The sequence below is a fragment of the Oryctolagus cuniculus genome, chromosome 8, assembly GCF_964237555.1.
Source record: "Oryctolagus cuniculus chromosome 8, mOryCun1.1, whole genome shotgun sequence".
Lineage (NCBI taxonomy): Eukaryota > Metazoa > Chordata > Mammalia > Lagomorpha > Leporidae > Oryctolagus > Oryctolagus cuniculus.
In genome coordinates this window covers 89,163,909-89,185,560 of record NC_091439.1, presented here as the reverse complement: position 1 = coordinate 89,185,560, position 21,652 = coordinate 89,163,909, and the positions used below count along the sequence as shown (strand labels likewise).

The 21,652-nt window shown below is 50.0% G+C and overlaps 1 protein-coding gene across 7 annotated transcripts in view; it reads left to right on the top strand.

Annotated features, from left to right (window-relative positions):
• SHROOM3 (shroom family member 3) overlaps window positions 1-21,652 on the top strand; it is a 350,654-nt gene that overhangs the window by 310,816 nt on the left and 18,186 nt on the right. For all 7 annotated transcript variants that reach the window (XM_051819658.2, XM_051819657.2, XM_051819655.2 and 4 more), the window contains 2 exons: window positions 7,437-10,641; window positions 18,573-18,646. In XM_051819658.2, the coding sequence (XP_051675618.2) occupies window positions 7,437-10,641; window positions 18,573-18,646 (3,279 nt within the window). The remainder of the gene's footprint in view (window positions 1-7,436; window positions 10,642-18,572; window positions 18,647-21,652) is intronic.

Below are 21,652 nucleotides of genomic sequence, written 5' to 3'. Positions count from 1 at the left end.
CAAATGAGACCCAAGTGCTGGTGTGCATGTGTGTGTGTGTGTGCATGTATGCTGGGGTAGGGGTGCAGGCAGCTTCTGAAATGATGAACAGATGGTGTCTGTGCATTGGCAAGGCCCAGACTCAGTCAGAGCCTTGAATACTCCCATCTGGTTGAGTCACAGGTCAAATCCTGGGCCTCTCGGGGGCGGACAATGTCTCATGGACCTGGACAGGGTAAAGCTCTCCCAACACAGCAGGATAGCCTCGGGCCACAGGAAGAGATACTCTCCTTTACCCGTGTCCTCCCGGTCACCCTGGAAGGATTGCTTCTCAAAGACACACTGCTTCTGCTTTATGGGACAGAGGTGTTAGGGTTTTCAGAAGGCAAGATGTAGGGAACCTTAGGGTTCGAACGAAGAAAGGCACAATGGAAGGTTCTCGGCTTTCATGTCAGACCTCAGTCAGACTCAGTGTAAATCTGAGTATCACCACTTACTGCCTCAGCTTGAACAAATCATTGAACCTCCTGGATCTTGGCTTCCTCTTCTGCAAAATGAAATTAATAGTACCTGTTTTCATTAGAGCACTGTGAGAATTAAATAAAATAACAAGTGCGGTTCCTGGTACAGAGGAAGCACTTGATAAGTGACAACTAATTATAATAATCAGGCTAAAGACAGAGGTATGGTGAAACCTGGAAAGGAACTTGAAGGTCAGTGGCCCCAGTGAGTACATACTCATAAATGCAGGTGTGTTTAACATCACCCCAAAACAGTGGTGTCCTTCGGAGCCTCCTAACCTCTAACCTTCCTAGGAAACCCTGAATCTGAAGTCACACTGTGCCCTAAAAATGCCCTGACCCTCCAGCAGCAGACAGACTACTGTGGCCTGCAGACGGGCTTAGGATAACTGCTTCCAGTGCCCCTGGTGATCTGCAGCAGGCTGGGTAGAATGTCCTGAGCCTCCATTTCTCCACCTCCTCCTTCCTCCTCCCCACGCCAGCCTCCAGAGGGGCTGCGGCCGGCTGATCTGCCCTTGTGTTGTTTCTACATCCTGACTGTCTGATTCATGTTCCAAGGTGGCTCCTCCTGCTGGCACAGAGCACTGCATGGGGAAGGAAGGCAGGCAGGCACTCAGATCACCCCCAAGGGCTGCCTGAATGTGTATTCATTCCTGCTTGCAGCACACAGCACCCCAGGCATGCCCCAGGCTCGCAGCTCTGGCAGGGGGCTCCACCCCAACCTGGAGGTCCTCTCCTGGGTCTGATGTTTGCAGCTGCCACCAGAGAAGTGCTCCGGTGTGTTCTCGGGAGCACGGAGGCATCTAGTGGTGTGGTGTGCCAGATCAGTCAGCTGGGATCCTCCCCAACAGCCTTAGCTTAGTTCTGGAGACCCAGTCTTGTCTTGAACCTGTGGGACTGTCACTCGTGAAGAAGGAGGGGTATGAGGGAGCAGGAGGACTGGGGAGGGGCGGAGAGACGAGGACATGGACTGCAAGTGTCTGCAAGCTGGGTTGGACTTGGAGTCTCCCTGAAATCTCGTTTCAGCTGCTTCCTCTCAGACCCTGTCCCTGTCTTCACCTGCCCTGCAGAAATCTCACAGAGTGGTACTGAACATTAATGTACTCTTTTAAATTTTAAAATTGAATTTATTTATTTGAAAGGCAGAGCATGGGGAGGGGGACTGTCAGGTTGAGCAAGAAAGAGAGAGAGATCTTCCATCTGCCAATCATTCCCCAAATGCCTGCAACAGCCAAGGCTGATCCAGGTTGAAACCAGGAGTCCAGAAATCCATCTGGGGCTCTCACATGAGTGGCAGGAACCCAAGTACCTGAACCAGGGTATGCATTATCAGGAAGCTGGATTCACAGCACAGCCAGGGTTCTGACCCAGGCACTTTGATACAGGATGTGTGTGTGTATATATACACATACCTTAGAAGAGACCTTGAAAAAATCATGTAGCCCAGCCCCATCAAGAGGCTGAAATAAAGTATAAAAATACCAAAGTGCCCTCTCTCTCTCTGGCTCTGCAAAAAAAAAAAAAAAAAAAAAAAAAAAAAAAAAAAAGTTTTTAAATAAATTGGGGGAGGCTGGCATTGTGTCATGGCGCCTACAATGTGCTAGCATCCCATTTGGGCACCAGTTCAGTCCCAGCTACTTCATTTCCAACCCAGCTCCCTACTAATGTGCCTAGGAAAGCAGCAGAAGATGGCCTGTTTGCTTGGACTCCTGTATCCACGTAGGAAGCCCAGATGAAGCTTTGGGCTCCTGGCTTCTGCTTGGCCCAGCCCTGGCTGTTGTGGCCATTAAAGGAGTGAACCAGCCAATGGAAGACTCTCTCTGTCTTTCCCTCTCTCTGTGTAACTCTGGCTTTCAAAGAAATAAATTTTTTTAGAAAGCTTTTATTTAATGAATATAAATTTCATAGGTACAACTTTAGGAATGTAGCGGTTCTTCCCTCCCGTATCTGCCCTCCCACCCCCAACTCCTGCTCCACCTCCTACTCCCTCTCCCATCCCATTCTTCATTAAGATTCATTTTAATTTTTATATACAGACGGCCAACTCTATATTAAGTAAAATAAAATACTTTCTTAAAATAATTTTTTTTAATTGGGCCGATATTTAGCCTAGCAGTTATGCTGGTTGCACCCCAATTAGAATGCCTGGGTTATATACCCAGTTCTTGCTCCTAATTCCAACTTTCTGCTAATGCAGAACCTGAGGGGCAGTAAGTGATGGCTCAAGTAATTGGATTCCTACCACCCATGAGGAAGGCCCAAATTGAATTCCTGGCTCCTGGCCTCTGTCCTAGCCTAACCTTGGTCAGTGAGGGCATTTGGGAGGTAAACTAGCAGGCAGTAGCTCTTTCTGTCTCTTTCATTTTGTTTCTCAAGTAAAAAGGCTTTTTTAAAAAAGAAGATACCAAAGTGCCAGTTCTTAGTCAATAAACATGTATGAGTACCTACTTTGTCTCAGATGGTTTCTGATTATTGGGGGTACAGTGGTGAACCAGATATAAAAAAAAAGCCCCAGCCTACAATGATTTGTTTCTCAGTGTGTGTTCCATGGAATGATAGCGCATTTGACACTCATTGGAAAAAAATTTGAAAAACACACTTAGTGTAGTTCCCATTTACAATGGCACATGAACGGCAATTTATCAAAGACTTGGAAGACTTTAATAAGTAAGACTGTTTAACTTATTTAGCCCAGATTTTTCCAAACATACTTGATCATCTGAGAAATTGTCATTTTGTGAGTACACCTTAGGAAATGGGTTCAAATACTTGTGCTCTTTGGTATGTTTTAAAAATATTTAAGTATATTTTATATTCATAATCGATAATTAAGGAACATGTGTCTACCACAGAATCAGCAAACATATCGTTAAGTGCACTTTAGTCCCTTAAACGTCATAGGTCCAACTGAACTCTCCTTCCTGTTACCCAAGGGGATGTGATGACATCACGTGGTGCTAAATGTTATGAGAAAAGCAGAGGAACAAGGAGTAAGGAGAGCAGAGATTCTGTTTCCTTAGTTCCAGGAAGTGTTCCCTGAGGCAGACATAGGAATAAAGCAGGGAGGGAGTCAGTGAGGAGCATTCCAGTGGTGGGAGCAGCAGGTAGAAGGCCCTGAGGCCCGGGGCGGGGAATGTGTCTTTGGGTTTGAGTTGCAGTCAGGAAAGCATCGTGCTGGAGTGCAGTGAGCCAGAGCAAGAGAAAAGGTGGCTGGGAACGTGGCCAGGCCACGGTAAGAAGCTGTCCCTCTCTGATGCGCTCTTCTGGACCGTAAGGCCGTCCTGGAGGGGTTGGTCCTGCTGCAGGACTGTAGACGCTCACTCCAAGCTGCGCCTGCTCACCACTACAAATGCCGGTCTCGGAAACAGGAACGGTGGAGCTCATCGAAGTGAGTATGTCCAGACAGCAGAACCGAAGCCTTGGGGGTGACTTGGGGGCCCGCATTCCCCAGGCAGCTTGGGGAGTTCGCGGGGCAGAGCCCTCCCTGGGCACCTCACAAAGCCCCACACGATGTTTTCTGGCTGAGGTTTGCTCCAGGAGGGAACCCCTAGAACCTTGCTCTGTCACTTCCTATTTCCAGATATCCTCTGTATTTGGAGATAGGTCAGGGATGGCCTCTTGCCACTCAACAGAGAGGGTTTCAGTTACCTATCGGTTTATTCACTCTGATGTTTGTGTGTGCTGGTTCCTAAGTTAGCTTTTCATTGTCGTCTCAGTGAAAGCTTGCTGAAATTCTCAGCACTTGGGAGGAGGATTAAATAGTGTCTACTGCCAGAACAGAACTGGTGAGTGAAGCAGCCCTTACAGGATCGGCTGTCTCCATCTCCCCTAGTGTTGGCTGTGACTCTTCTGATACAGGAGAGGAAAGGAAGCAAAAGGGTTGTCTGCGATTTTTTTATTCTCAGCAGATTATTCTCAGCAGAGCTAGTCCATGCTTTTTTTTTGTTTGTTTAAGATTTATTTGAAAGTCAGAGTGACAGATAAAGGAAGAGGCAGAGAGAGAGAGAGAGAGAGGTCTTCCATCTGCTGGTTCACTTCCCAATTGGCCGCAAGGGCCGGAGCTGCACCAGTCTGAAGCCAGTAGCCAGGAGCTTCTTCCGGGTCTCCCATGCTGGTGCAGGGGCCCCCAAGGACCCGGGGCATCCTCCACTGCTTTCCCAGACCATAGCAGAGAGCTAGATCGGAAGTAGAACAGCCAGTCTTGAACGTTACCCATATGGGATGCCGACACCACAGGCAGTGGCCTAACCCGCTATGCCATAGCACCAGACCCCATGCTTTCTTAATACAACCTCTTCAGTTACAGGGGATTTGTGTGTTGGGGTTAGTGGTGAGGATGAGAAAGTCTGGCTGTGACATATGCAGTGCTACTGCCAAGTCCAAGTCCCCTTCCACTTTCCTTCCGGTTACGCCTGCCCCTCTCAAGGCAGGATGTTCCATCCAATAGATTCATTCCCTCTGATGGAGAATTGTATTCTTGAGGTGAGCTCCTGAAATTGTGGTCTTTTCTTGAATTCCAGCACTAGTTTTTGAGTTAGAGTCTGGCCCTTCTAGTCTCTTGACATAGTTCCTGGAGATAGTCCATTTCCACACACTTGGCCAATAAGACACCACACTGACTTACATGAGACCCAGAAACGTCCCAATACCGGCATGGTTTTAGTACTGCTTAAATACCTATCCAGTTAAAAATGGAAAATCTTGGGCAAGAACCCTTAGCAATTTCCTCTTTACAGAAAAGTGAGTCATAAATGTTTGATATACAGAGATTGTTTATTTTTTGAACCACTTAATCTTCCCAATATAGCCTCCCCATGGGAGGGTACTTCACTGATGGAAAGATGGAACTAAAAGATAAATTTATTTTTGTGTAAAAATTACTTGAAGTCCACACATAGTTTTTTCCTAATATGCACTTTCCATGAACTTTTTGAAGTGTCTTCATGTACACACATTTTTTTTTCAAGGCTTTATTTTTTAGAGCAGCTTTAAGTTTACAGCATGAGAGGTACAGAGATTTCCCACATACTTCCTGTCCCCCATATATGTATTTACTCCATCTTCAACATTCGCCCCTAGAGTGGTACCCGTGTTACAACTGATGAACTGATGTTGACACAGCATTATCACCAGAAGCCCATAGTTGACATTAGGATTCACCATTGGTGTTGTACATTCTATGGGTTTGGCCAAGTTTATAATGACTTATCTACATTATCATATTCATATAACATAGTTTCCCTGCCCCACAAAGTCTTCTTCTCTCCCTGATCTTCTCGCTGTCTCCATCGCACTGCCTTTTCTGCAGCGTCATACGGTCTTTTCAGATTGGCTCCTTCCACTTAGTAACCTGCCTTCTGAGTTGCTGCCATGTCTTTCCACTGCCTGAGAGCTTATTTCTCTTCAGTGTGATCAGTACCCCAGTGTCTGCATGCACTGTACTTCACCCGTTCAGCTACTGAAGACCATCTTGGCTGCTTCCAGGCTTTGGCAGTTATGAATAAAGCTGCCGTAAACATCTGTGTGCAGGCAGAAGTTCCCAACTCCCCTGGGCAGCAGTCACTGACTGTATGCTAAGAGAGTGTTTGGTTGTGTAAGAAACCACCAAACCGTCTTCCGCAGTGGCTGTAATACTTTGGATTTCCACCGGCAGCAGATGAGAGTCTGTTGAGGTCTTTTTAAGTGAAGTTGATTGTTTAATTATTGAGTTTTTGAAAAATCTTTGAAACAGAAGGGGAGAGAGAAAGCGGGGGCAGAGAAAGGGAGAGAAGGAGAATGAGAATTTTACATTTGTTGGTTCACTTCCCAAGTGGCTGCAATGGCCAGGAGCTTCATCCAGGTCTCCCACGTCAGTGGCAGGGGCCCAAGCATTAGCAGCGAGCTGGATCAGAAGTGGAGCAGCTAGGACTCAAATCGTTGCCCATACGAAGCAGCGGTTTAACCTGCTGTGCCACGACACCACCCCCAGTCGCTGAGATTTAGTTCTTCACTGAAGAATATTTTTTGAGTTAATAGTTAAAGCTATTGCTAAGCAATTCCGTTTTGAGGCACCTCTCTGGGGTGTGCTACGCCAGGATTGAGAATCGTCTTCCTCTTTCTCCCTGCCCCCTCCCCACCCCCACTGCAGGCCAGGCTCTAAGTCCCCCGGTTCAGCTTCAACCGAGGTCTTCCCCTCCTGAATGTACAGGAGGCTTTGCTTAGCCTTTGGGAAGTCGTCCATAGGGGCCGGAATCCCAGCCTCTAAGAGCCTCTTGGCATCTCACCAAGCCTCCTTCCCTCTCTGCCTCTCTGCCTCTCATCAGCTTTTCCTAGCTCTGATTTCTCTCTATTTCTGTCATTCAGCTTTGAGTTGAGCTTCCTCACCACAAACAAACTGTCTCTATACAGCTGAGATTCCAGGAGGATTGCCAGAGTGTAGCCTCCAATTCCATAAAAAGGAAAGATATTAACCAAAAACATAGCTGTGTGCAGAGTCTCCCTCATCCATTCACGTGCCTCTTCTCTTACTAAGCTTTTTCTTCCCACAAATAGCCCCAGTAGACACAAAAGTCACTCTTCCTCCTCATCCTCTCTTTCTTCTTCCCCTGCCGCTCTCATTTCTCAGAATGTGCAGAATGTCATTTCCAGCACTTAGCGCATTGCACTGGCGTGCCTGCTGCCAGTGGCCAGGGGCCACATGGCTTCCTCGGCACTCTCGCCCCTGGCCTTGCAGGCATGGGTGATTAATTAGAGGCACAAAGGCTACAGTGCCGGGCAGTTAACTCCAAGTGATGACACACTGGGACGCTGAGCAAGGCCCAAATATGGCCCTTTTTACCTACCCTTCGCAAACCCAAACATCTTGCATAAGAGTACATTTATAAGCTGGGCCTGCGCCTGGAAGCCCGCTACATGGTAAGCTCAGTAGTGCTGACGCTTTGTCTCCTCTTCTTCCAGCTCCTCTACAAGTGACCTCTCCAGCTATGACCACGCTTATCTGAGGCGGAGCCCTGACCAGTGCAGCTCCCAGGGCAGCATGGAGAGCCTGGAGCCCAGTGGCGGGTACCCAGCCTGCCATCTTCTTTCCCCTGCCAAGTCCACCAGCAGCATTGACCAGCTCAGCCACCTGCATAACAAGAGAGACTCCGCTTACAGCTCCTTCTCCACCAGCTCCAGCATCCTGGAGTACCCACCCCCTGGCATCTCTGGCCGGGAGCGTTCAGGCTCCATGGACACGACGTCTGCACGAGGTGGCCTCCTAGAAGGGATGAGGCAGGCAGACATTCGCTACGTCAAGACAGTCTATGACACCCGGCGGGGAGTCTCGGCAGAGTACGAGGTGAACTCTTCCGCCCTGCTGCATCCAGCCCGGGAGACCCGAGCACCAGCAGATGGCCAGGGCTATGAGAAATGGCACAGTGCTCCCCGGGGCAAGGGAGTGCCACCCCCTTCCTGGAGCCAGCCGTGCCCCGGCTCCTTGGAGACTGCCGCTGACAACCCGCCCCTGAAAGCGGGCGCACCGCTGCCACCAGCTCGGAGTGACAGCTACGCGGCCTTTCGGCAGCGGGAGCGCCCCAGCTCCTGGTCCAGCCTAGAGCAGAAACGGTTCTGCCGGCCTCAAACAAACTCGGGCTCCCTAAAATCTACATTCGGAGAGGAACAGCTGCACACGGTGCTAGAGAAGAGTCCAGAGAACAGCCCTCCCGCGGTGCCCAAGCACCACTACACCCAGAAGGCCCAGCCTGGCCAGCCGCTGCTGCCCACCGGCATCTACCCCGTGCCTTCCCTGGAGCCACACTTCGCCCAGGTGCCTCAGCCTCCTGTGAGCAGTAACGGCGTGCTCTACCCTGTGCTGGCCAAGGAGACAGCACACACAGCCCCTCGGGGGGCAGGCGGCAAGGCGGCCTCCTTTGATGAGAATGGGAACCAAAATGGGGCTAGCAGGCCTGGGTTTGCCTTCTACCAGCCTCTCGAACATGATCCACTGTCCTCCGTGGAGAGGAAACCAGAAACTGCAGCCAAATGCGTTCCCTACAAGGTCCATTTCTCTTCAGTGCCTGAAAACGACGAGGACATCTCCCAGAAGAGAGCTCTGGCCCCTCCCCAAGGCAGCAGCGCCTATCCCAGTGAGAGAAAGGTCACTCACGGCCACCAGCCATGTTCTAATCACTACGGCCTCCCATCCCCTCTGGCTCCAGTCCGGCCTGTGGGGGAGGACAAGCCATCTTCCAGGCCCTCAGAACCCTGGGAGGCTGACTTCCGGGAAGACTACAATGCCAACTTCCGGCGCAGGCTGGACAGAGAAGGCCTAGGCCAGGGCCTGTCCACCAGCTTTGGCAAGACCCTGTCAGCCTTCTCCTCTCTCCAGAACATTCCTGACAGTCTAAGAAAGCAAAGCAGCCTGGATCTAGGAGGGGGAGCGGAGGAAGGCGCCGGTGGCAGGCTCACCTGTGCAGCCAACGCCACGGTGGAAGACCCTGGAAGGAGGACCCTACCGGAGCACAGGGGCTCCCTGGACAGGTCGGTGTCCTATCCGAGGCCAGAGGGGAGAACCAGTGCCTCGGCGTGCTTCCACAGTTCAGACCCGAGATCCGGAGAGCCGCCGAGCCCAACACACCAGCAGACACCCAGTCTGGGCCGGAGGAGGCTCAGCTCCGGCAGCGCCTCGGCCCTGCAGGGCCTTCAGTACGGGAAGCCCCACAGCTCGGTGCTGGAGAAGGTGTCCCAGATCGAGCAGCGAGAGCTGGGGAGCCAGAGAGCCCCGAGTGTGGGCAGCTCCGGCTACGGCCATCACCACAGGCCCAACAGGACCGTCCCAAGTTCCAATCCTTCCACGAATGGCCTGGAGGAGCCAAAAGCCGACGTCCGGTTCTCCGAGTCTGCTGAGTCCTTGGGTAACGGGGAGCTACATTTTGGAAACGGGGAGCCCCGGCTGGAAGAGAGTTCGTGGCAGCTGAGGAGGGGCAGCGCCGGGGGCCGAGGCCCTGCACCCTGGGCCCGGGAGCCCCCGAGGCCCGACGCCCGCCTGCTCCGCAGCCAGAGCACCTATCAGCTCTATAGCGAGGCCGAGGAGGAAGAGGAGGCCTCCTGGCGGGAGGCTCGGCCCAGCACGCCCGAGTCGCCCCCACTGGACGCCCCCTTCAGCCGCGCCTACCGCAACAGCATCAAGGACGCGCAATCCCGCGTCCTGGGGGCCACCTCCTTCCGGCGCCGCGACCTCGAGCTGGGGGCGCCCGGGGCGTCCAGGCCCTGGCGGCCGCGGCCGGCCTCGGCCCACGTCGGGCAGCGCAGCCCCGAGGCGCCTGCGCCCGCCCACGCCAACGCCCACGCGGCCGCGTCGCCGCACACGCCGCGGGAGCGCCACAGCGTGAGCCCGGCTGAGGGCGACGCGGGCCGGCCCGTGCTCCAGGCCTCCCGGCGAGGGGCGCGCCGGCGCCTGACCCCCGAGCAGAAGAAGCGCTCCTACTCGGAGCCCGAGAAGATGAACGAGGTGGGCGTCTCGGAGGAGGCCGAGCCGGCGCCCGCGGGCCCGCCCAGGAAGGGGCTGCATTTCCCCGAGAGCACCGTGGCCGACCGGCGCCGCGTCTTCGAGCGCGACGGAAGGGCCTCCTCGACGCTCAGCCTGTCGGGGCCCGAGCTGAAGCAGTTCCAGCAGAGCGCCTTGGCCGACTACATCCAGCGCAAGACGGGCCGCAGGCCTTCCGCGGCCGGCGGCCCCCAGGAGCCCGCGCCGCTGCGGGAGCGCGCCCAGAGCACCTACCTCGCGCCGGGCCCCGCAGCGCTCGACGGCCCGGGGCTCGCCTCGGCCACCAGCCTGAGCTCGCTGCGGGAGCCGGCCCCGCAGCCCCGCAGGGAGGCCTCGGAGCTGCAGCTGCGGGGCCCCCGGGATCGCAGCGGCTCCTTCGCCGGCGGTCGCCTCCTCGGGGAACGACGACGCGCGGACCCCCAGACCCCGAGAGAGCTGCTAAGTGGCGCTCGCGGTGGACCCAGGGGGATCCAGTGGTTGGACGGGACCCCAGGGGGGCCGTCTTACACGGGCTCCACGGCCGGCAGGGCCGGGAAGTCCGCGTCAGCCGAGGATCTGCTGGAGCGCTCGGACATGCTGGCCGCCCCGGTGCACGTGAGGTCCCGCTCGTCGCCCACCGCAGACCAGAAGCGCCAGGTACGTGCAGCCGCTGGTCCCGACCTAGTTCTGTCGCTGTGGCCCCAGAAGCCCTCCCCTCGCTCTTTTTCATTTTCCTATTAAATGCAGGAAAAGTAGCATTTGTTTTCATTGGGTGATTTCCTTCTCAGTGTCCACAGAGATATAAATATATAAATTTTATTTATTATTTGACATTATCCACGTCTCTGAGCTCCCCCCCTCTTTTTTTAAGATTTATTTATTTGAAAGTCAAAGTTACACAGAGGGAGGAGAGGCAGAGAGAGAGAGGTCCTCCAACTGCTGGTTCCCTCCCCGATTGGCCGCAGCTGCCCTAGCTGGGCGGATCCGAACCCAGGAGCCAGGAGCTTCCTCCCATGTGGGTGCTTTCCCAGGCCATAGCAGAGAGCTGGATGGGAAGTGGAGCAGCTGGGACCCGAGCTGGGCACTGCAGGCTGGGACTTCGCCCGCTAAGCCGCAGCCCCCGCCCCTCTGAGCTCCTTTTGTGCACTCTCCTGGCGTTGTAGGAACACCAGGCTTTCAAAATCTCACATAAAAGAAATTTCTTTGTGATAAAAACTCGGAACTGCGCAAGCAGCTGTGATGAAGTGCTGTGACTTCTAGGAGTCTCTTCATTTCACCGACGCTGGAGCCATGGGCAGGCTCCACTTCCACCTTGGAGATGGTGAGCCTGCCTCGGGGTTCCCTGCTCACCTGTGAGGATACTGGAAACCTACATGTGTGTTGGCGCAGGAGAGAGAGAATGCCTGCCTCCCCAGGTTCTGGTTTCCCCTGCAGAGGCCTCAAGCATTCGTAAAGCACTTGTTAATGAAAATACAGTGTTACAGGGGTGAAGGAAACACAAAGGAAAAGCTAAGGTTCATGCCTCTCAGGGGATTTGCAAGGGAGCAAGGGATGTAAGCTCGCTCCTCTGAGACTGGTGAATGCTATGGAGATGGTAATACATAATATGCTGGGGGAAGGAGAAGCGATTGATGCTAATGAGAGAGCTGAGAGAACCGGTCTTTAAGGAGGTGGGGTTTGACCCAGCTGTAAAGGATGGGCAGGATGTTATTAAGGGGTGGGAGGCTTGTGAAGGGGGGAGGGGAGGCATTGTCTGAAGGAAGCCGGAAGAGCCACCATTACTGGCTGAGTAGTTTTCTGTACAGCTTGAAGTAGTGTCTCCCCACTACTGCAGGTATAAACCTGCAGAAGAAAATCTGTGGAGTCAATTGCATAAGCCTTCAATAGCCATTTTGCTCCCTTTGGGGTGAAGAACAGAGCTCACTCACATTGCTTGCCCTACCATTAAAATGAAATCCATATGTGTAGCTTGCAATTTCAGTTAGTGGGATGGATGTCAGTAACTTTCTATATAGCAATCCAAATGTCGTTTGCTTTTCTGTCCCCTTGTTCTACAGAAAAATGACATGTTTACATGAAAGCCAAATTGTCTCCTCATTAGGCGTTGTCACACTGTCTTGGGGAATTATGAATGTTATCTTGCCTTTTCCCCAAAATTATTTCTCAAGCTTGGCCAATTGAGAACTAAGCTAAAACATAGATATTACAGAGAATTAAAGAGATTCTTTAAAATCCCAGTGAATGCTTTATATATTTTTAAAAATTTATTTATTTGAAAGGCAGAACAAGAGAGAGAGATTACTCTACCACTGGTTCATACCCCAAATGGCCACAACAGTCAGGTCTGGGACCAAAGCCAGGAGCAAGGAACTCCATCTGGGTCTCCACATGTGTATCAGGGGCCCAGATACTTCTGCCATCTTCCAGTGCCTTTCTAGGTGCATGAAGGGAGCTGTGTTGGAAACAACGCAGCTGGAACTCAAACCAGCATTCTATGTGTGATACCAGCCCCAATACATTTTTAAAAAAAACTTTTTAGACAATTGAATATAGAACAGTACTTAGGCACTCCTTTAATAAAGGGAATACTGTTTTTAGGCCTTATTTAATTTGGGCACTGTGAAGCTATGGGGAAAAATATTTCAAAATGAAAGTGATTTCTTTGGTGCTGCTTTGTTCCAGCAAATTCTGCAAATAGATCCTCATCTCTGGCCAGAGTTATAGTCTTGAGATCCTCCTTGTACCCAGCAATCAGACCTAGCCTGACTAGAGAGATGGCTGAGGGCACGGTCTGCTTCTTGAATCCTCAATACCGTCTAATTTGTAGTTACAGCAGAACTAGTTAAAAACAAAAATGTAGTCTCACCATGTAACTACCTTTTTTTAAAAAAAGATTTATGTGTTTTATTTGAAAGTCGGAGTTACACAGAGAGAGAGGGAGAGGCAGAGAGAGAGAGAGAGAGAGAGAGAGGTAGAGGTAGAGGTAGAGGTAGGTCTTCTACCTGCTGGTTCACTCCCCAGATGGCTGCAATAGCCAGAGGTGAGCTAATACAAAGCCAGGAGCCAGGAGCTTCTTCCGGATCTCCCACACAGGTACAGGGACTCAAGCACTTGGGCCATTTTCTACTGCTTTCCCAGGCCATAGGCAGAGAGCTGGGTCAGAAGTAGAGCACCTGGGTCTCAAACCGGCACCCATAGGGGATGCAGGCACTGCAGGCTGGGGCTTTACCTGCTATGCCACAGCACTGGCACCTTTTTTTTTTTTTTTAAAGATTTAGTTAGGGACCAGTGGTGTGGTGTAGCAATTAAGCTACTGCCTGTGAAGCTGGCATCCCATTCAGATACTAGTTCAAGTCCCAGCTGCTCCACTTCCAATCCAGCTTCCTGCTAATGTGCCTGGGAAAGCAGCATAAGATGACCCAAGTGCTTGGGCCCCTGCACCCATGTGGGAGACCTGGAAGAAGCTCCTTGCTTTGGACTAGCCCAGCCCTGGCCATTGCAGCCATTTAGGGAGTGAACCAGCAGATAGAAGATGGATCTCTCTCTGTCTCTGTCTCTGTCTCTCTCTCCTGCTCTCTGTGGCTTTCAAATACTTTTTTTAAAAAAAGCACCTGGGCCATGCTCTACTGCTTTCCCGGAGGAGCCCATTTGGGATGCTGTTTAAACCACTATACCATGATGCTGGCCCAACTTTTTTTTTTTTTTTCTTTTAAGATTTTGTTTTGTTTTGTTTTGTTTGAAAGGCAGACTTACAGAAAGGCAGAGCAGAGAGAAAGATCTTCCATCTGCTGGCTTACTCCCTAAATGTCCGCAATGGCCTGAGCTGGGCCTATCTAAAGCCAGGAGCCTGGAGCTTCTTCAAGGTATCCCACATAGGCACAGGGGCTCAAGGACTTGGGCCATCTTCTGCTTTCCCAGGCCATAGCAGAGAATTGGATCAGAAATAGAGCAGCCAGGACTCGAACTGGCACCCATAAAGGATATTGGCACTGCAAGCGGCTGCTTTACCTGTTATGCCTCAGCGCCGGCCCCCTCCTCTTTTTTTTTTTTTTTTTAATGCTTATATAATGGTGGGGTTGGGGTTGGGGAGCAGCAGAGATAGCTCTCATCCTGTGGTTCACCACCCGGATACTACCCATGCCAGGTGGAAGCCGGGAGCTGAGAACTGCATCCAAGTTTCCAGTGTGAGTGGCAGGGCCCGAGCTCTTGCTGTCATCTGCTGTCTCCCAGGATGTGTTAGCAGGAGGCTGGATTGGAAGCCGTGTAAATGGTACTTGGACCCGCATTCTGATAAGAGATGCAGGCATCCCAAGGAGAAGCGTGAGCCGCAAGTCACAGTGCCTATCCCTACTTTCAAATTTTTTCTTTTTTAATTTACCCAAGAGACACAGAGACAGACAGAGCTCCCATCCATTGGTCCACTCTCCAAATGCCCGCTGCGAGCTAGAAACTCAGTGCAGGTCTCCCATATGGACTACAGGAACTGAATTATTTGCACCATTGCCCAGGGATTTGCAGTGGTAGGAAACTAGAGTTAGCAGCTGCAGTGGGAATCGGACCCAGGTCCTCCAGTGTAGGACATGGGTGTCTGAACCACGAGGCTAAACGCCCACTCTGCTGTGTAACTCTTATGGTTATTATTCAAGATATGCTGATTTTTTTATTTGAATAAACTCTAAGACCTCTGCCACTTTTCAGTCATGCTCTGTGAAGGTCTGTTTACAACGCCTTCTCTCCCCCTGGCTTTAGGGACACTGACAAGGGACCTGGTGGGACAGCCTACTTGAGAAAGCCAGCATGTGGTCTCTTCCTAGTGCTGGCTGGGTACATGACATCGCCACCAAACACTGCTTGCGTGCCAAGCAAATGCTCAAGGGGCCAGATTATACAAGCTCTGGACTAGGAGCTAGCTTCTTTTCAAATCCCATCAATGCAGACCCTTTCTGCCCCCCAAAACAAAATCATGGGACTGGGTGCCCCTGCGTATGCAGTCAGTCATCTGGCCTGAAATACCACTGCAGAAGGTTGAACTTTGGAGTGACTTGGAGCCCGACATCTGCTCAGGTAATTGCTTAGCCAGCCCAGGGTCCTCTCTGAAACATGCAGCCTTTCATTGCTCTTCATTTGAAAGGTGTCGCTGAGAACAACAGATGTTAGTGAGCTTGCCTGCCCTCAGCTCTTGCCTGCCCGCACTTCCTTTCTGGGAGGCCTTGAGAAACCTAGCCTTCTGTAGAGGGTGGCCTTTCAGAAACATGTCCAGAGATTTCTACACCAGAGACGACATGCACACCTATTCCATGATACAGGGGTGCTTCAGAAAGTCCAGGGAAAATAAAATTAAAAGATAAGTTTATTTGGATGCAGAAAGGTTTTTGAGTCTGTGCATAGTTTCTTCATAACTCCTATCTTTCGTGAAGTTTCTAAGACCCCTCATTAATCCAATAAGAAGCCCTTTGGAGAAACGAGATTCCTGGTGGGATTTCCTTTTTCCAGTGCTGAGTCAGAGGCTTCCTTGGTCCTCCCTGTGTTTTCAGGACCCTCATTTCTGATGCATAATAGCACGGTAGCTGTGAGGTGGTGACAGACGCTCTTTCATTGCTGAGCAAGTTCCGTGCCCTGGGCATGGAACCACTGCGTTGAGTGTAGGCTTGAGTCTCTGGGATGCAGGTTGTATATGGTTTTGAGCATCTTTCAGCAGGCACCCATTCAAGCTTGAGCAAAAATGAGGGAATCAACTTTGCACAGATGGAAGGTTACAAATATCCAACAATGATCAAATGTTTCCTATGTGCCAATCATTGTACTAAGTGTCTTGTCAGTATAAAATGAATCCTCACATCTGGGAATGTTTCCGTGTTACAGAAGAGGGAACCAAAATTGCCCAAGCAGCTGGGAGCAATGTGAGGTCACCATCCCACGCTGGCTCCTTGAATAAAAAGAGGCTGCGTGGGGAGAGGGAGGCAAGAGTTAGATGTCTTACATCTGCAAATCCAGCCAGCGAATTGATTTCATTTTAACATCTATCAGTCACTGTCATTTACATTTAAATAACAAGATTTTATGGATTGGTAATTTAGATTCTTCAAATGTGCATTCTGAAGTAGATGAATATTGTTTTATTCTTCATTGGTCCCAGACATACCACAATGCCTTAACTCAGAACCCAAAACATGGGATTGGGGCTTTAGTTTACATTCTTAAGTATGCTAAGAATTTGTGTGGTTTTGAGTCAGTTTTGCAGTGTTGTAACAAAAACAAATACTTACCAAGTTAATATAATTCTATGCCTGGTATTTCTGCTGTAGCCACTGCTTTTTCTCCGATTGCCCTAAGCACTTTATACTTCTTAACAATTTATACAAAATTAACTGTTCTTTGACAATGAATTCAAGGGTACTTCAAAAGGTTTGTGGAATAAAATGGAACTAAAAGATAAATTTATTTTGGTGCCAAAAAAAAAAAAAAACCACTTTGAAACCCATGAATATAAGGGATCTTCAGAAAGTTAACGGAGATGGATTTTTTAAAAAACCATGCTTGCCCAAATCAAAGCAGGAAAATACAAGAATTTATCCTCTTTGAGCTTTTACTAGGTTGAAAGGCATTTTTCTTCTGTGCAAATGGTAATTTGATTGACAGGAGATTTAGAGAATTCTCTCAATAGCCTATTAGTGGGTCTAACTTCCTTTACTTTAAGCACATTCACATAAATATCAATTTAACCTTGACATTCCTGGGGCCAAAATGCCTGAATATGGAAGTTAGATTCATTTGCCTACTGAAGCGCAAAGGGTGTAATAGGATGTAAAAATATATTTAAACTTTACTGCATTAGCTGCTCAAGTGGGGCCTAGGCTTTTCCAATTAATGATGGAAAAATGTCCCATTCATGTGAACTGGAGGCAGAGTGGTGGTGAAAGACTTTAAAAGGACCATAAGGCTTCACGGAGTGCAGGAATGCCAATTCCCTAAGGTGATCAGAGGCACAGAGTGCGTTCTCCTCGAAGCACATTCAAGTCTGGTTGCTCCCACCCCGCCACCATTCAGCATACTGTGGAAAGGCCTCAAATCCCATGGCTTTCCATTGACTTAAGCGTGGGCAGGAGATTTAACCCCTCTGAGCTGCCGTTATTATCCCCTCACCCTTGTTACAGAGATTGAATTACAAAAGAAATGTCAAGTGCTTCATGTTTCAGGCACCTGACTCGTGGGGTGCAAGGTACTGACAGGAGTGTTAGGTACACCTGGAAGACCCAGTCAGGGCCAGCAGCACTTGTTAATAATATTCATGAGTTTGTTTTTCTCTTCTGCCTGCTGTGGTCTTGGACTCTTATTTTTTTCATTTTGTTTGACAACGACACAGAGATCTTTCCACTTGTTCACTCCCCACGTACCTGCAACAACCAGGGCTGGGCCAGGTTGAAGTCAAGAGCTGGGAACACAGTCTGAGTCTCCCCTGTGGATGGCAGGGACACAAGGACTTACGGCATCACTGGCTGCACCCCAGGTGTACATCAGCAGAAAGCTAGACTGGAAGAGGAGGAGCTGGGGTAGGGGGTGCCTATGTGGCAAAGAGAGATTCAACCACTGCACCAAAAACCCGCCTCTCACTCTACTGCTTCTCGGTACCTCTGCCACTCACTGGGGATTTAGAAAATGAAATGAGGATTGAAAAGCAGTTAGTTTTTGGATAGGGTAAGTGGTGAGATAAATTATTTAAATAATTACATAAATATAAATGGTGAGGTAAATTATTTAAATGTTTAGGGATTAGACAAGTGTATAGAATTAATTTGGTGTCTCCTGATTATAAGTCATGGAGAGCTGACTGTATTATCATCCATAGCAACAGCTTCATCATCAACATCGTGGACCTGGTCACGTGGGCCAAATGTCACACCATCAACCCTTGCAGGTCACCAAAATATACCCTTATTTAAAACAAAAGCAAAAGCTGCCCCCTGAAAAATCGCCAGTTAGTAATATCACATGTGGGTGAGATTTTCCCCAGAGAGAGTTCTGATTACACACCAGATTGCTGTGTTTGCCTATTGTAACCTAGAACCTTTGAGATTTTTGAAAGACTCCATAAACTATCCTTTTCCTGTCACCAGCCAGATTGTCCTATTGCGTTTTCATAGGCTTGGGCACTGGAGTTCACTGTCATTCCTCCTCATAGTCCAGATACAGCAGTTGTTTTGAACTCTGCAGATAATTGACATCGGACTTGTTTTGCTCAGGAAGCATCCTTGTTGGAGGACACACCTGATGAGACAGGCTGGGGTTTCAACCCCGACTGCCACTTTTGATGTTGGTCTTCTGTCCTGTTGGTGCCGTGGGGTTAGTACCACTTTCTGGACCTTTAAGGATTAAATGGGAAGTGTGTGTACCTGCTGCCTCCGTGCCTGGTGAGAGGCCACTAATTTAATAAGTGTTCCTTCTTCCTGACCCCAGCCCCACGTACTCCACTGCATTCAGCACCTGCTCATCGGTAATAATGTTGTATAATAATGTTGTATAATAATGTTGAATAATAATGTTGAATAATAATGTTGAATAATAATGTTGTATTTTTCTTATGTTTCAAGGATGTGCTTCTGGGAGAAGACAGTGGCTTCGATCTGGTGAAGGACCCCTGTTACCTGGCTGGCGCTGAGTCCAGGTACGTGTGTGCGTGCGTGATGCATCCACTGTGAGTGCCATTAAACCATTCCTCCTCCTGTGCTGTGGGAGGTGACGAGAGAGCAGGCAGTGCCGTGTGCTGCCTCTACCGTTTGTCAGGCCCTGGGGGACTGTTGGCTTATAAGCGCCTCTCTAAGAGCAGCTCTTGTTCGCCCTGGGTTTTGAGTGTGTGCTTGGCCTCAGTGCAGTTAATGCAGCTGCTCTTCTCACAGAGGATCGAGTCTGGTGACCGAATTGCCAGGGAAGGAATGGGTATCTCCTGAAAACCTCATGGAGTAAGAAACACTCGTAGGAAATGTCTGAGGTGAACACTAATGCTGAGAGCTGTAATTTTTTATACACTTAGGGATAGAAAGTAGAAGAAAAGTAATCAGTTAGTGTGGTGGCACAGCTGGTCAAAGCCACGGCCTGCAATACTGGCATCCCATGTGGGCACTGGTTTAAGTCCCACTGCTCCACTTCCAATACAGCTCCCTGCTGATGCACCTAGGAAAGCTGTAGAAGATGGCTCAAGTGTTTGCGGCCCTGCATCTACACAGGAAACCCAGAAAAAGCTCCTGGCTCAACCCTGGTCGTTGCGGCCTTTTAGGGGGTGAACCAGCAGATAGAATGTCTTTTGTGTCTCTCCTTCTCTCTCTCTTACTCTGCCTTTCAAATAAATAAATCTTTTTTTTAAAAAGGTTATTTTTAACGTTTGTTTATTTGAAAGGCAGAGTTATACAGAGAGAGGGGAAGACAGAGAGAGAGAAATCTTCCATCTGCTGGTTTACTCCCCAAATGACCGCAATGGCTGGAGCTATTCTGATCTGAAGCCAGGAGCCAGGAGCTTCTGCCAGGTCTCCCATGTGGGTACATGGGCCCAAATACTTGGGCCGTGCTCTGCTGCTTTCCCAGGCACATTAGCAGGGAGCTGGATTGGAAGTGGGACAGCCAGAACTTGAACCAGTGCCAATATGGGATGCCGCCACTGCAGGTGGCTGTTTTATCTGCTACACCACAGCACTGGCCCAAAAGTAATCTTTCTTTAAAAATCTGCAGTTGTGGACATTTTACACAGTTGTTGGGGTACGGCTTGGGACACCTATATCCCGTATCAGAGGCTTGGTCCAAGTCCCAGCTCCTCTGTTTAACAATCAAGTTGCCTGTTGATGCACACACTGTGAGGCAGCAGGTAATGGCTCAAGTACTTGGGTCCCTGCTACCCACATGAAAGATCCAGATGGAGTTCTGTGCTCCTGGATTTCAGCCTGGCTCAGCCCTGGCTGTTGCAGGCATTTGGAGTGTGAGCTAGCAGATGGAAGATCAGTCTCTCTTTTAAACAAAGTGAAGAAAAAAAATTTTCTAATTTGCTATCAAAATCCTATCTCCTGCATGGAAATATATAATAGAGGATTTTAGAATTTGAAATCTTGAACTATTCATGTCTCTAGTAAGTAGAAATTTCCAAGAGGATTTTCCCTGATGCATAGGCCTTACATGTAGTATTAATACAACGTCAGAGAGCTCTCAACTATAGGACCAGGGCTGAGCAGAGGTGAAGCCAGGAGCCAGGAGCTTCTACCAGGTCTCCCATATGGATGCAGGGGCCCAAGGACTCAGACCATCTTCGGCTGCTTTCCCAGGCCACAGCAGAGAGCTGGATCAGAAGTGGAGCAGCCAGGACTCAAACTGGCACCCATAGAGGATGCTGGCATGAGGGCAGTGGCTTTACCCACTATGCCACAGCGCTGACCCCTATAATAATATTCTTAAATCTTCCCTGCTACTTTCCATGTTTCTCAACTCAGTTCCCTAAGTTCTCCTGTGTTTCATTCAATATTGTTTCTCCCTACATTCAGCTTCTTAATCACTCAACCAAATTCTGTTGGGTAGATGCAGCCCACATGCTCAGGAAGTGGTGGGTATCATCTGCTTCACAGCCGTGTGCTCTTGCTCCTGGTGTTAACAAACCTTAGTCCCTGTCCCTGGTGCCAGATCAGAATAACAGGAACAAGGTTTTGGGGTGAAGGACGGAGAACATTGAATCTGTGGCCGATGAGAGGGTAACAGACTGGTGGGTCTCCAGGACTACTGCTCTGCTGGATGAGGGTGTTAGGGTTTGTGCAGGGGCTGCAAGGAAGGAAGAGCTGCAGGTCCCTGGTGTCAGGTGACAGGCTCATCGCTGATCCGTCCAAGGCCTTCTGGTGGTCTGTGAGGTCCACAGGCAGTGCGATCAGATCCAGCCTGGCCAGGTCCTCCTGCTCTGGAAGACAAGGTGAGATAAGGAACCAGGCAGCTTGTGCCTGAGGGCATGGATGAGCAGGAAGCCAGCAGTCCAGCCCTGAACCGGCAGCCTCCCAGCTGTACATTTAAATAGTAAATGTTGTTAGCTTATGTTAATTTATACCTGGTATTCAAGATGAGACTGAGGGCTTTGATTACTTTGGTGCATTGCTTAAAATTGTGGAATCAGGAAAAGTAGTAGTGAACTACTTCATTATTTTAAGAGAACTGATCTGAAGTCAAAGGAGGTCAAGAAAGTCATTTCTCAGGCCAGCGCCGCGGCTCACTAGGCTAATCCTCCGCCTAGCGGCGCCAGCACACCGGGTTCTAGTCCCGGTCGGGGCGCCGGATTCTGTCCCGGTTGCCCCTCTTCCAGGCCAGCTCTCTGCTGTGGCCAGGGAGTGCAGTGGAGGATGGCCCAAGTGCTTGGGCCCTGCACCACATGGGAGACCAGGAAAAGCACCTGGCTCCTGGCTCCTGCCATTGGATCAGCGCGGTGCGTCGGCCACAGCACGCCAGCCGCGGCAGCCATTGGAGAGTGAACCAACGGCAAAAGGAAGACCTTTCTCTCTGTCTCTCTCTCTCACTGTCCACTCTGCCTGTCAAAAAAAAAAAAAAAGAAAAAGAAAAAGAAACTCCATCAGGTCTCCCACGTGGTTGCAGGGGCCCAAGCACTTGGGCCATCTTCTGCTTCCCAGGCTCTTTAGCAGGGAGCTTGATCAGA